Here is a 13,532-nt window from a genome sequence, read left to right on the forward strand (position 1 = left end):
CTGTCCTCTCGTCTTTCCACACAGCAGCAGAACAGTGTGTGGGTGTGTGTGTGTGTGTGCGCGCGTGCATACCTCAAGGATTTTTGTCTGTATGGTGTCAGCTTAAGGAAGCCAGGCTCTGTGTCTGCAGGTCATTGTGCGTTGAATCTACTGTATGAATGTGAGCATGCATGCACATTAAGGTCTAATTGCTCCAGATTTTTCTTTTTCTTTTTCCGTGTGTGTGTACATGTGTGTGTGTGTGTGTGTGTGTGTGCGCGCACGCTCTGTTGCCTGAGAGGAACATCACACAGGGTTACAGAAAGTTGTTTGGCGTTCTGGATGAAGAGAAGTAGAGCAGGGGGGGTGAGGGAGGGGTAAAGCCACAGTGGGAACCCTTGGCCTCTCTTCTCCAACCACAGGGAGGAACACCAGCCTGACTCCTCTTGCACTTTTCTTTCCCTCCGTCTGTCCTCCTCCTGTAAATCTCTATTTTTGCGGTTAACTCTCTTCTTCCCTCACTTTTTCCTTTTTTTCATTCCTTCCCATTTCCCTCTCCTCACTGCATCTTCTCGTCCTGTTTTTAGTAGGCATGTCACCTCTAAATCTTTCTCTCTCTCCCACCCCCCAAAGTCTTGCAGTCATTCTCATGCTCACTTCATCTAATTATTTTTTTTCCTCTTCATTCCTCCTCTCTTTTTTTTTAGCCCCTTTTCTCCCTGTGTGCCTTCTTTCTTTCTTAATCTCTTCCTTTCCAACACCAGCTTAGTTTTTTTTCTTTGCCAGGACTCAAAGACAAATTTGCTCTGCTTCACTCCTCTAAAGACTCTCTTTCCTCCACTGTCTGTTTCCATGCATCAGTCTGACAAAGAAGTTTGTTTGGGGCAAGGACAGGAAAGTGTGTGTAGTTGTGTGTGTTTATAGCCTAGTCTGCCAGGCACAGTGAACACTTAAAACAGCACAGCAGTGAAAAAGAAAAAAGGATCTTAAACTTAGATAGAGATATGGATTTCCATCATTCTGGACAGCTCTCCTGTTTAACCGCCACAGGGATGGATTGCTGCAGATCTAAAACGTAAACAGTCTTGTCCTTGAGATGAACAGCTGTTCTTTTCCTGCACTGACAAATCAAAATATCCGCTGTGGAAAAAAAAAAAAACCTATTGGAAAATCAAGAGCTGGTTTCTGATCACACAGAACAGGTGTCACCGCTCTATGGAGATTAGACATTATTGTAGTAATGAACACTTTTTTTTTTTTTTACCTTTGCTTGACAGCGTTCAGTGGAGAGATGACAGGATATGAGTACAGAGAGAGAGAGAGAGAGAGAATGAGAATGAGAATATAATGTAATCACATGGTCAGCTTAAGCTCATTTGGCCACCAGGACATCCAACACCTATGCAGTCTGAAATGTTTCTACACACGCACACACACACACACACTGAAGGCGAGCTCCTGTTTACACGTGGGTTCAAGTTATGTTCACAATTGGTTCAAGTCAAATGATTAGCAGACTGCTGTGAAGGAGATTGGCCCCCTGCTGTTCACGAGCGCCACAGCAGTGACCGGATTGACATGTTGCTGATTGTGTCACTTTGGCCAATCACAGTTCAACAGCGTTTGTTCGCAGGACCTTACCCGAGTGTTGCTGGCTTCTTCTTCTTTCTTTCTTTCTTAGTTTTTTTTTTTTTGCTTTCTCACTCGTCCAGTTTCTCACTCGTCGGGGGGGGGGGGGTGGGGGGGGGGGGGGGGGTTCTTTTCCAGCTCTGGAAACAGGACAGGGCCTCAGACAAAGTGTCTCCTAGTCAGCAGCACAAGGCAACACACTCACACAACAACTGCCTGTCTGTGTACCACATGCAACCATACTCTTTATTCGGTCTATGAATTACCTACCAACATTTTGGACCTGTGTGTGTGTGTGTGTGTATGTGTGTGCGTGCGTGTTAAGCATACTTAAAAGAATGTCTCTGTTGAATGTCCTACTGTGGTTTAATGTGGGTGCTGGAAAATGGTGAGACCGTGCCATCAACGGCACGTCCCAGGCATTACAATGAAGAATGTTTCTTTGCCCCCCCCCACCCCCCAAAACCCCTCTCCCCTCCCTCCTCCACAGTGGATTCACTATTGAACTGGCTTCTGCACTCACAGTCGTGTTGGCTTCCAATATCGGAATCCCTGTCAGTACCACACACTGCAAGGTATGACTGAGTGGACCTCCAGCTGCTCTCTCAACCCCCCCTCCAGGCATCTCCAGGGGACAGGGAGCTCACACTGCCTCCCAGGGCATCGAGCTGGACTCACACACACACGGCACTTCAGTCAGATAATATCTGTGGATTCTGTGTCTGTTATCCACATCATTATGGCCACTTTTGTCAGGCAGTCTCTGTCCATCTCCTTTTCCTCGTCATATTTGCAAGGATGCCTTTTATTAAATATATTTCACCACAGACAGCAAAGTTCAGACTCTTGTAGCAGAAAAGGATAATTTCTGGTTTATTACAACTTGTCTGCCATCATTTCCTGCAGCTGTAAGATTGCACTCACCAAAGTAGTTGCTGAGATCTGGCAACACGGCAGCGTTGCTACAACAAAGTCAAGACAGGGCCAGAGACAATAGAGGTCCTACAATCAGGCATTTAAACAATTCCACTAGCGATGGATGTCTTACCTCGCTGCTGGAGATTGTTGGGGCTGTATGCAACCTAAAGAAGATTTGCAGGTATTACTCAGAGCTGTAAAATATAAAAGTGTTTTTATTTATAGTTGTTAATATTATATTCTCCTTTAACCATGCCATACTGGAATAATAGTCGAAGATAAGCCAGTAAAAGAAAGTGTCCTTTTTAATTAAGATGCAACATAATCTAACAAAGGATCATAATCTTTTAATATGTAACAAGCATTATAATAAAGTATCAGGTCTCTATCAAGGAAAGAAACTAAACATGATTTTAAGTTGCTTTAGTGCATCAGTGGTGGAGAAATGTATTTGGTTGAAGAACTTCTCACCTCAATGTGCAATGTCGCTGTTTTTCCAGATCGTAGAAATGAACTTGGTGAGAACAATAATAATGATTACCAAATCTGTGAAAACTAAACCAGAATTATCCTTTAATCCTCTGATCGTGGTGATTTTCAGATGCAGTCTTTCCACCGCATTAAAAGACAAACAAAGCCGTGTCCAGCCCGCCACAGACATCCCCAGGCAACAGTGTGCAGCCCCTCTCCCCTGTTCTTTTCAGGAACATCGGATCCAGGCTGGAAGACTTATCGGACCCCTCCAGCGCCAACCCTGTCCCTCCCCCCCTTGCCCCCCTCACCCTCCCCATCAACATGGTGTCTCATCCTCTGTTTCATTTCCACCAACTCTTTTCCATTTTGCCCTCTCAGCACTGGCATGGTTTGGTATGTGGGTCCTCCACCCTCCTGTGCTTGGCTGCAGGCAGACTCTTCCCCCTCCCCCACCACCACCAGCCTCCTGCCCTGACCCCCACCTGTCTCACTTGTTTTCCACTTTTTTTACCTCTCACTCTCCATCTTTCTCTGTGTCTCTCCACTCATCTGTCTTCACAGCGGATTTTGCATTGAAGTAATGAGTGCGCTAACAGTGCTTGTTGCATCAAATGTGGGCATCCCAATAAGCTCCACCCACTGCAAGGTATTGGAGTCATTGGTAGTGAAGCTGTGCTAGAGAGCCCTCCCACTAGAGAGCTCCACTTCATCGCTTCACCTGTAGCTGTCAATCATCAAAGACAATCACAACTCCCGCAGTTGAAGTTTTGACCTCTCGTGCAGTTTTCCTCCAGCAACTAAATCTCCCATAACAGTCCATAAAGGGAGCGTTGCAACATTAAAGGAAAATATGAGCAAATTCGATGCAAGCTTATTAGATAAAGAGCAGTAAATCACAAGTGTATAGCAATTGAACTACACCCTCTTAAAAAGCAGAGACTCATGAGAATTTATCGTTTTATTTTTTTATTTCCATTTTTTTTCGTTGCCAGATTTTGATCTACTTGTTCACATTCTTCTTATTTAATTATATGAATTAATCACATTTTTCTGTAGTGCTAATCTTTTTCCTTCAATGGAACAGAGAAGTTTGATTATAGAAAGGTCAAATTTGAATTAGTGTTCATGCAACATTAGCAAAGATATTTGAAGGAAAATATTGAACTATTCCTTTAATCGTGCAGCTAGTCTGTATAAGGGTTAGGTCTAAACATGGGATAAGTTAAGTGGATAATAGCGTTTCAGTGAAAACATAGAAGTAACACAATTTTTTGATTTAGATAAATACTTAAAAAATGTCAGATCTGTTGAAGGGAAACTGCACAAGACTCAAAACTGGTATTTAATTACTGATGATCAATTTGTCTAAACATCAACATCGCCATCCATAGTTTATTTCTCACCTGCAAACACCCTTGTCTCTTCCCTAAAACCTTGGATAATCAACTGCTATGCCAAAATGCTAAATCTACTGATGGTTAGAGGTATACAATCATGGTGGTGATTTGATTGATTTTAGTGAGTGTGTGTGTGTGTCTGTGTGTGTGTGTGTGTGTGTGTGTGTGTGTGTGTCTGGGGGATTCACACATGTTGTTGGACCAAAACCAGTATTTTTAAGTTATTAATACACTTGCAGTAAAGCTTTTTATTTTTAAGGCATTTTTTCTGATTGTTAAAAGTGACACAGAAGTAGCCAACAACATCTGTCAATATTTCCCAGATGGCTGTGAGAGAGTGTGTGTGTGTTTGTGTGTGTGTGTGTGTGTGTGTGAGTGTGAGTGAGAGAGAGAATGAGAAGCAATGGGCATCTATTTAGTTTTGTCTCAGCTCTGGCTCTTTTTATTTATTTATTTATTTAATCTTCCGTGGAGGTTAAACTGAATTGATGCCCAGCCCTGACGTGTGATGTGTGGGGCGCTGTGGTGTGATTATGTACAGTGACTTGTTGTTTCAGAAGCACTGCAGGCGGTCAGCAGCCTAAACACCGAGGTCAGGCTGAGATCAGGCTTTGTTGCTGCATGCCTGAAATACTACAAATGGCTGTAAACAAACAACGATGGCCACAAAATGCAGCCTAAACTCTCCTCACCACAAGATGTTTTTTGTGTAGTCCAGCACTAGTGTAACCTTTTTAGTAAGACTACAAACATGACTTTCAACCCAACCTTTCGCATTTAGCTGTGAGTGTGACAGAGGGTGTATCATGTGTCTGGTTGTATAAGAGCAGGCGAACACAGTTTAATTTCCGCCCGCCTGCAGTGTCAACTGAGATGAAACCAGTCGCTGTGCATGCCACTCCAACACACTGAAGTGTCTGCACTGTGTATGTGTGCGTCTTCTCCAAAAGTAATTCTCATTCAATGGTATTATAATTTGATTTCTTTCATAAAGGTGAGTGAAGAATGCATCAGTGGAAGTCTGACAGTTGGAGATATATTTTCCATTAGCTAGGAAAACGTAAAAAAAAAAAAACCTCCAAAATTAGGTCTTTCTTTTTTCTTTTTTTTCTTTTTTGACTTGATGTCTAATGAAGAGGAAAATAGTAGGATTTTTACAGTAGACCTGCCAATTTCAGACTTCCACAACCACAAATTGAATTAAGTAGTGATACCTAATTTATCGGCTTGCTCTAACTAACACAGACATTTTGGACCGAGCTGGTCCTGAAGAGCTGAAGGTTGTGTACAGGCTTTTCTGTCCAGATGCTAATATTGTATGAACATATATATATATATACACACACACACACACACACACACAGTGTTTCAGCTCAACTATTATCTGTAGTGGAATTTAACTAAGCACTGTATTTAAGAACAACATTGAGGTACTTGGTATTTTAATATTAATATATTATCTTTTTACAATATATTTTTTGGGGCATTTTTGCCTTTATTGTGATAGAGACAGTGACACATTTAACTGACAGCTAAATGTGTGATCATCTTATAAGATTTGATCATTTTTATAGATGGGACAGCCAAAAAACTGCTTACCCATAAATGCATAATTTATTGCCATCCAGTAATACAACATATATAATACTTTTGATACTTGAAGAACATCTGTTGACAGTGCTAGTAGTAGACATCTCTACTTTTACTTTAGTAGTAGTATTTTTATACTTCATACTACTATTCTCTGAGTACTTGTTCCACCATCTTCAGTGTTAAAACCAGAGGCTACAAACTGGCAGTTCAATTCATCAGCTGTTCTTAGCGTTAGAGCTACACAGACAAATAATGGCTCAACATCCAAACTGGGTGTGGAAACTGATGCCTGATAAAACAAGCAGGCTTTATCTGAACACTAAATGATCAGTTGCTCATGAAAACCCTCCATCATGAGGAAAGCCTGGACAGCCTACAAGCTCTTCAGTGTCTTTGGCTTTACCATTTTAGACATTTCTGCTGCTGATTGTGTTGTTTTTCTTCTCCTCCGGCTGCGGCCTCCAGGTGGGCTCTGTTGTGGCCGTGGGTTGGATCCGCTCCAAGAAAGCAGTGGACTGGCGCCTCTTCAGGAACATCTTCCTGGCGTGGTTCGTCACGGTTCCCGTGGCCGGCCTGTTCAGCGCGGCCGTCATGGCCCTGTTCGTCTACGGCATCCTGCCCTTCGTCTGAGGGCATGTGGCTGGGAGGGAGAACAGAGGAGGAAAGAGAGAGTCAGAGAGAGAGAGAGAGGGGAAAACTTGGGTAAAAATCATAGCTCGAGTGTCGGGGTTCAGATAAAAGAGAAGGAAATGAAGAAGAGAGGAAAAGGGCAAGGGTGGCGGTGAAGAGAAGGAGAAGAGAAGGAGGGAGCTGCAGAGGTTTCACAGATGGACTTGGTTGTACTGTGGATGTGAGGAGGGTTGGTTCACATGCTGCCTGGCTCCATAGTCCAGAGATCTTTTTTGACTCATTTGAGTTTCTGATCGGTTTTTATTTATTCTCTTTTTTGGGTGCATAAGAAAGCGTGTAACCAACGTGTTCACCGTACCATTCAATCTGCTGTACATATGACAATAATAGTGAGATTTCCAGTAACTTTTAACAAAAATTATGGTTGATGGAGAAACAGTGGCAGCCATTTTCTGTCTCTTCATTTAAAAAAAAAAAAATCACGACTAAAAATGATCAAAAAACAGTTAATTCTGCACACCTAAACTGGCAAACATGCTTGCAGTAAAACTATATCCTTCTGCCTGCAACCCCAGGTAGCATAGTTGGTCAAATTCTTCTTCTTCTTCTTCTTCTAATTATTATTATTATAATTATTATTATTATTATTATTATTATTCCAAGATGCCAGAAAAAACCTGTACATATTGTTGTATTGGATTGAGTGTGATTTGTTGTATTGCAGCTTGCTTTAAAGTTAAAAAAAGAAGAAGAAAAGATGTCCGTGTGGTCAACCAACCCATCCATCATCTCACTCCTATAACATGCTAGCCAGGTACAACTGGGGCCAAATGGAAAGGACGCCTCAGAGAGCGGTGGTGGGACTGTCTTTCTGCTTTTTTTATTTTCCACATGATACCATAGAAACCTGATTTGCTAAAGAGTTGATTTTTGTCAAAAGCTCCTGTATGTTTTTAGAGATGGATCTCATATTTTTTAATGATGTATTATACTGTAATTTGTACTGTAAATATTGTCCTTAAAGAGTTCGGGGGAGGGGTGGGGGATCATGGTTTGTATTTAATGTTGTAGGGGAGGCCTCTTCACCTCTTCATGATGTCATATTATATAGTGTATTTCATCCCAGAGGCTCACACACACACACACACACACACACACACATGAACACACACTTGAAAGGCTGCTGTTCTTTTGGCGGTTGGCAGAAGTATATTGATTGGAAAATGGTATTTGAATTTAAAGTAACGAATCAAACCTGTTTTCAATAGAGAAAACTGGAGCTATTTCATTCATTTTGATTTTCAGAAATCATCAGAAAATTCAACAGTATTGACAGAAAGTCCTTTAGTGAAAAGAGGAGAGGTTTTCAGATGGCGATGTTTGAGGGAGGTCGCTCTTTTTGAGAGCAGCACCATGCCAAAGCGAGCTGTGTTGTCGCCATGTCAGCATGCCAAGTTAAAGTAGAATAATGAGGTTTAGGTGCAGCAGAAGCCAAAATACTAAAACTGAACAGATACAAATACACACTGAGAAGGGCCCGCAAGACATTCACATATTTGCATCTGTATGCCTTTATTTCCACACATAGAGCTCAGCTACTGGAGTCATTTCCTCATATTGAAGGCTCCCTGCCAATGATGGACCTCTACACTGTCCATTTTCGAGTCATTTCAGATCTCCCGCCCTGTTCATCAGTCAGATTACATATCTTATCTGTCTCAGTAGCCCTGAACCTCAGTCTCATAACCCTCATGAGTTGTCTCTCGGGATGCCTCCGAAAGTTAAAGCCTTGTCTTGTCAGACAGCAACTATGTGTCATATCAAACACTAAAAAGTCAAACTGTTGTATTATAAGTCAGCAGGTTATACAGAAGTGGAAGGAAAGAGGGGGATTCAACCCCAGCCACACTTGTAGCTCCTCAAAATGGGCTGGTGGTGTTTGAAGTGTAGAAGCATTTAGTCTATTGATCACCTATGTTTTCAATCTAAGTGCTAAAGGTTAGCTATCATATCATAGGGTCAAGTCGAGGGCTGAATCGAAGCCTGGTCGGGGTCTTTAAGTCTGCTCATGTCATAAAATATCACAAGACTTTTGTCTTGGGATCATTATGTTTGAATGAGATGGTATCAGGGGGGATAGTACTGATCATCACCAGCTTTTTAACAGGGTCATCTGACCTGTAGATGAACAAAGTCTAAAGCTTTTTTTTTTATTTGAACAAACTCGATGCCAGGTGTTGCAAGTTCTTTTTGTTCTTGTGGTGTGTTTCCTAATTTCATTTTTGTTTCTCATGAACAAATCTATGCTTAAGTAGCCACTTGCCTTGTAACATTGTGTTTTACTTTGTGCAGATACAGTAAAATAATTAAGTACTGTGGTGTTTACATCGTAACCATATTGTAGAGTATCTGAAAAAAAAACTGTTGCCTAATGATGCCAATGAAAGACAAACTATTAACCATGACTTTTTAAGTGCAAGTAAAAAAATATAACCAGAAGTGTCTAGAGAGAGAGAGAGAGCAAGAGCAAGTGTGCGCGCGATGACCTGTTTTTTCGTTTTTGTTGTAGCAGTAGTGCTAATCATGATCCCGTCACTTTACACTACTACTACAAAGCGTTAACACTACATGTATGGGTGCAATTCAGTAATGAAGAGAATAACTAGAGAAATTTCATCAAGACTATATATTTTTCTACCATATCTGAGTTTTAACCTGGGTGAGCTTCCAGACACTGTGGAGGACACACTGTGGGGTTGATGGGGAAATTGGTAAACAGGGACGAGTCCACAGTGATAATGAGAAATGGTCTTGTTACAGGGGTGTCCCACCTTTGCTGGTGCCATGTGCCATTCTCCCTCTATTCCCGGTGTGTTCTTCTAACATGTAGATTGACGTGTCGGTTGCCAGTAGATCAGATTTTTAAATTACCATTTTTATTTTTGAATTTTAAATGAAAACACTTTGTAATTTTGTTTCCCTGCTGCTTTGATCATGAGCTGTGAGAGCAGGACAGCATCTTGCTAAAACCAGGACAACTGCTCATCGAGGGCGAAAACCTAGAAGCAAAATCTGTGTAGTTGAGAAACGTAAATCTTAAATTTAGCAACAGAAAATTGGACTGTGAGAATTGAAGTGTTTCCTTGTTTTGGCGGGTGACCACTCTTGAAGCTCATACCCTTTTACTCTTCCAGGTTGTGTGTTACACAGCGGGGCTGCACGGAGCGGGTGTGTTCAAATTCTATTTATCTTGTACAGTAAAGGTGCCTGGAGGTCGTTTAAACAAAAGTTCATGATGCACAAAAGGGCAAGCCTTGTTTCCTAAAATATCAAAGAAATACAGCTTGTGGAAGATCAGATTTTTCCCCACTGTCTTTAAAGCGAGCCAATTTAACAACTGACAACTAGGAGATAAAACTAAATGTGCTAAAGCATTCTGTAACAGAAGCACAAGAACAAAAAACTAAAAGCTAAAACTAGCCACCACATGCTACTGGTCATACTAGACCAAGTAAAACTGTATCAGCACAAACATTGAGTGAACTGAACTGAGCAGGAGTGTGTTTTACTGCGTAAGAATTATCTGTTAGAGGACGATTTTTGTTATTTCTTCTTTCAGAAATGACATAGTCCTGCTTTCATTGGCGAATTATCTTTGCTTGAACACAAACCCAGTCCGTGTCTCTTAATCACCTGTCACTGTAAACTTGAAATGGTGCAAAATCTACCCCTGACTTCATGGACAGAGTCATCCAGCACAAAAAGCTAATTTTCTCAAAAAGCTATGGTTAACTTCTGTTACGCTAGCTTACTTCTTAAATAAATAGGCATGTACTACTGTACTAGACACTAACATTTGAGCATCTTATCTTACAGCATTTACAGCAACCTAATAAAACAGTTACTTTGTTAACGTTAAACAACTACAGCTCCTATGAGTCTTAGCAATATGAGTGCAGTTAAAAGCTCGTGGTAGCAGCTGTTGAATGCTAACAAAATAACCTTTATTTAGTGCTCATCTGTTGATGTCTAAAACAGAAGTGAAAACCAATTCTTAGAACATGGACAAAAAGCCACCAGTATGTTTCAGCTGTTTAGAAAACTGATGAAAGAAACTTTCTGTGGCAGGATTCATTGTGTGACTGAGGCTGGAAGTTTGTTGTTCTTGTGTGAGTTTAAATAAACGATGAAATGAGACTCCACTTTCCTCCTGTTGAATGATGAGCTTTATTTGCAAATGGACTGAGGTCAGCCAGCACGCTCCAGGTATCTGGTTTGTGCATCATCACTGTGCTCTGTCGGCCCCACTGTGTAACTCACACTGTCATTTTTTTTTTGTTTTTCCATGCATCATCAGTCCTGATAGGCCAAAAGGGATGCACTGCTCAAGATGCGGAGGGAAAGTGAAAATTGCCCTCTGGTGGCAGTGTTGCATGTCTGTGACAGAAATGTCTTGAACTCAACTGGGGCTACAGGGGAGATATTAAAGGCACCAATGATATTTAGATGTTATTGCCCCTGGAAACATAATTGAATATACATGGACACAATGTTTTCAGGGCCTTTAAATGATTCAGATCTTATTGAATCTAATCATCTCATCAATTATAGACTTAACTGAACTCAACAAAAATTTCTCTCAATACATTTTTAATTTGTGTCCCCAAAGCCACTAGTCATTATAACTCTGCAGGTTTGAATTTGCAATCTTATTTATTTTTTATTTTTTAAACTTGCTAAGGTATGAACGCAGCCACTAGATGGAGTAGTCGGACACTTTCCCTCCCCATAGAGAGGGACAGCATTTTAGACCAGTCCATTTCAACAGATCAGTATAAATCAATCAGTGGTGTGGTGTGATTGCCATTGAGGGAGTTACTGTGCTTCTTCTGCATTATAACTGTTTTGTAACATTTTTTTGTAGGGAAAAAACTAGAGAAACAGAATGTGCCATTTCTTTCTCCCTGAATGTGCAATACAAGCTGTTTCTTGTGAAGGTGCAACTACATTGCTGTCACTCTGTGGTCGTGTAGCTCCACCTGCTCCGGTGTTATAATGCCCTCTCCTGTGTGTGTGGGACTAGCACCACCTCACAGAGGTAGAGGGGCATCAGTTCAGACCTTCATCTGGATGTGGCGTGCTGTCTCTAGTTTTCTGGTCTGTTTTGTAATAGAATGTGCTCCTTGGCTGGCCTGCAGGCTTTACAGCTCTGTGTTGTCTTTTTACTGTTTACTGCTATTTAACTGTCCAGTCCTTCAAAAAGTAAAAGAAAAATAATAATAAATGAATAAAAAAATCAAAAGAAACTGTAGCCTGCTTCTACAAAATCTTAAAGCTCTTCTGATTTGCATATATCGTACTGTAATGTTTTATTTAAGAGTTTAGTGAAAAAAATGTCTGCATTTAAACTAAATTATGGGAATTAAAATTACAAAGAATACCTAACCTCCACTGAGTTGTGTCATGCTTTTGGAAAGATGTGTATGAGTTGAAGATGAGATGTTTATGGCCAGCTCGGAACTCTCAAAACAGTTTTCTCTCTTTTTGTGTGAGTTAGTTTTTATTGTTTTTTGATATACTTTTAACACATACACTGTACAGGTGCAGCAAGATGATATAGTATACAGTACGCACATATCAATATGTATTAGTATATGTCCACATGGTTGAAAAAGTGATTAATACAAGAGCTGTACCATACTTTATACTCTTATGAAAATCTATTTGTAGACCTCTTTCTATCCACTAGATTTGCAGAAATGATTACGGTTAAGTCAACAAAGAATTTGTCCAGCAAACTGTTGAAAACAACTTAAAACAATACTTTACATCCTTACATTTATTCATTTAGCAGAGGCTTTTATCCAAAGTTACTTCCAAGTGAGGGACAACACTAAAGTTTCAGTGCAGTAGGAGACCTTGGTGTAAGTACTGACTACTGCATTTGTTCAATAAGTGCAAGGAGATCATGTAAAGACGTGCACTTGAAATATAGAAGGCCGCCCCGCTCTACTTCTAAAAATTATATATATTTAAATTATATATTTTAACACAGAATTTATTGAACTTTGAGTTTTCTTACAGAACTTCTGCTTTTTCCACATACATACAGGGAGTGTCCAGGTCTACAGTTTAGGGGACAGGTATCATATAGGTATAGGTATATACAAGAACAGTAAATAGGATATAGAAATACAGTCCAGGCTGTATGTATTTGGACAGTTACAGTTTTATTGTTCTTCGGACTCTGTGCTTCAGCACATTCATTTTGAATCAAATAATAGATACCAGGGGCAGAGCCAGACATTGTAAACATTCGGGGCTTAGCCCCAACTTAAGTCTGTACTCATGGGACATGCTACTCCTAGAGATATTTTCCCCATTCAGAGCAGCTACATGCACTATTTGATGGTTCAAGCCATCTATACATCATTTGGGGAAAACATGATAGTTGCCAAGGAGAAAAAAATCATCCAGAGCCTGCATCATATTTTCAATCTAATTGTTTTCTGACTCCACCACTCCTGAACCACAACACAACAAATTTTTGACTATAATGTTTTTTAGGACTTTTCTGCCTTATTATAATATGACATTTTTTAGGACTTTTATGCCTTACTATACTATGACATATTTATGCCTTACTATACTATGACGTTTTTTATGACCTTTTTGCCCTACCATACTATGACATTTTTTATGAAATTTTATGTCTGACTATATTATGACATTTTTTTATGACTTTTTATTCCTGACTATAGTATGATATTTTATGCCTTACTATACTATATTGTTTTGTTTTTTTTTTGCCCTACCATACTATGACATTTTTTATGTCTTTTATGACTTACTATATTCTGACTTTTTTTTAATGACTTTTCATGCTTTACTATACTATGACATTTTTATGAC

The 13,532-nt window shown here is 40.2% G+C and overlaps 1 protein-coding gene across 5 annotated transcripts in view; it reads left to right on the top strand.

The window, feature by feature from the left end:
- The window catches only part of slc20a2 (solute carrier family 20 member 2), a 49,166-nt gene extending 37,101 nt beyond the window's left edge, over positions 1-12,065 (top strand). For 3 of the 5 annotated variants that reach the window (XM_056375599.1, XM_056375601.1, XM_056375602.1), the window contains exons 10-11: positions 2,099-2,183; positions 6,456-12,065. In XM_056375599.1, coding sequence (XP_056231574.1) covers positions 2,099-2,183; positions 6,456-6,620 — 250 coding nt within the window. In that variant the 3' untranslated portion in view covers positions 6,621-12,065. Of the gene's footprint in view, positions 1-2,098; positions 2,184-3,561; positions 3,647-6,455 lie in introns of all 5 variants that reach the window. The other 2 variants (XR_008827798.1, XM_056375600.1) reach the window with 2 other exon arrangements.
- The last annotated feature ends 1,467 nt before the right edge of the window (positions 12,066-13,532 follow it).

The sequence above is a fragment of the Seriola aureovittata genome, chromosome 5 (genome assembly GCF_021018895.1).
Source record: "Seriola aureovittata isolate HTS-2021-v1 ecotype China chromosome 5, ASM2101889v1, whole genome shotgun sequence".
Lineage (NCBI taxonomy): Eukaryota > Metazoa > Chordata > Actinopteri > Carangiformes > Carangidae > Seriola > Seriola aureovittata.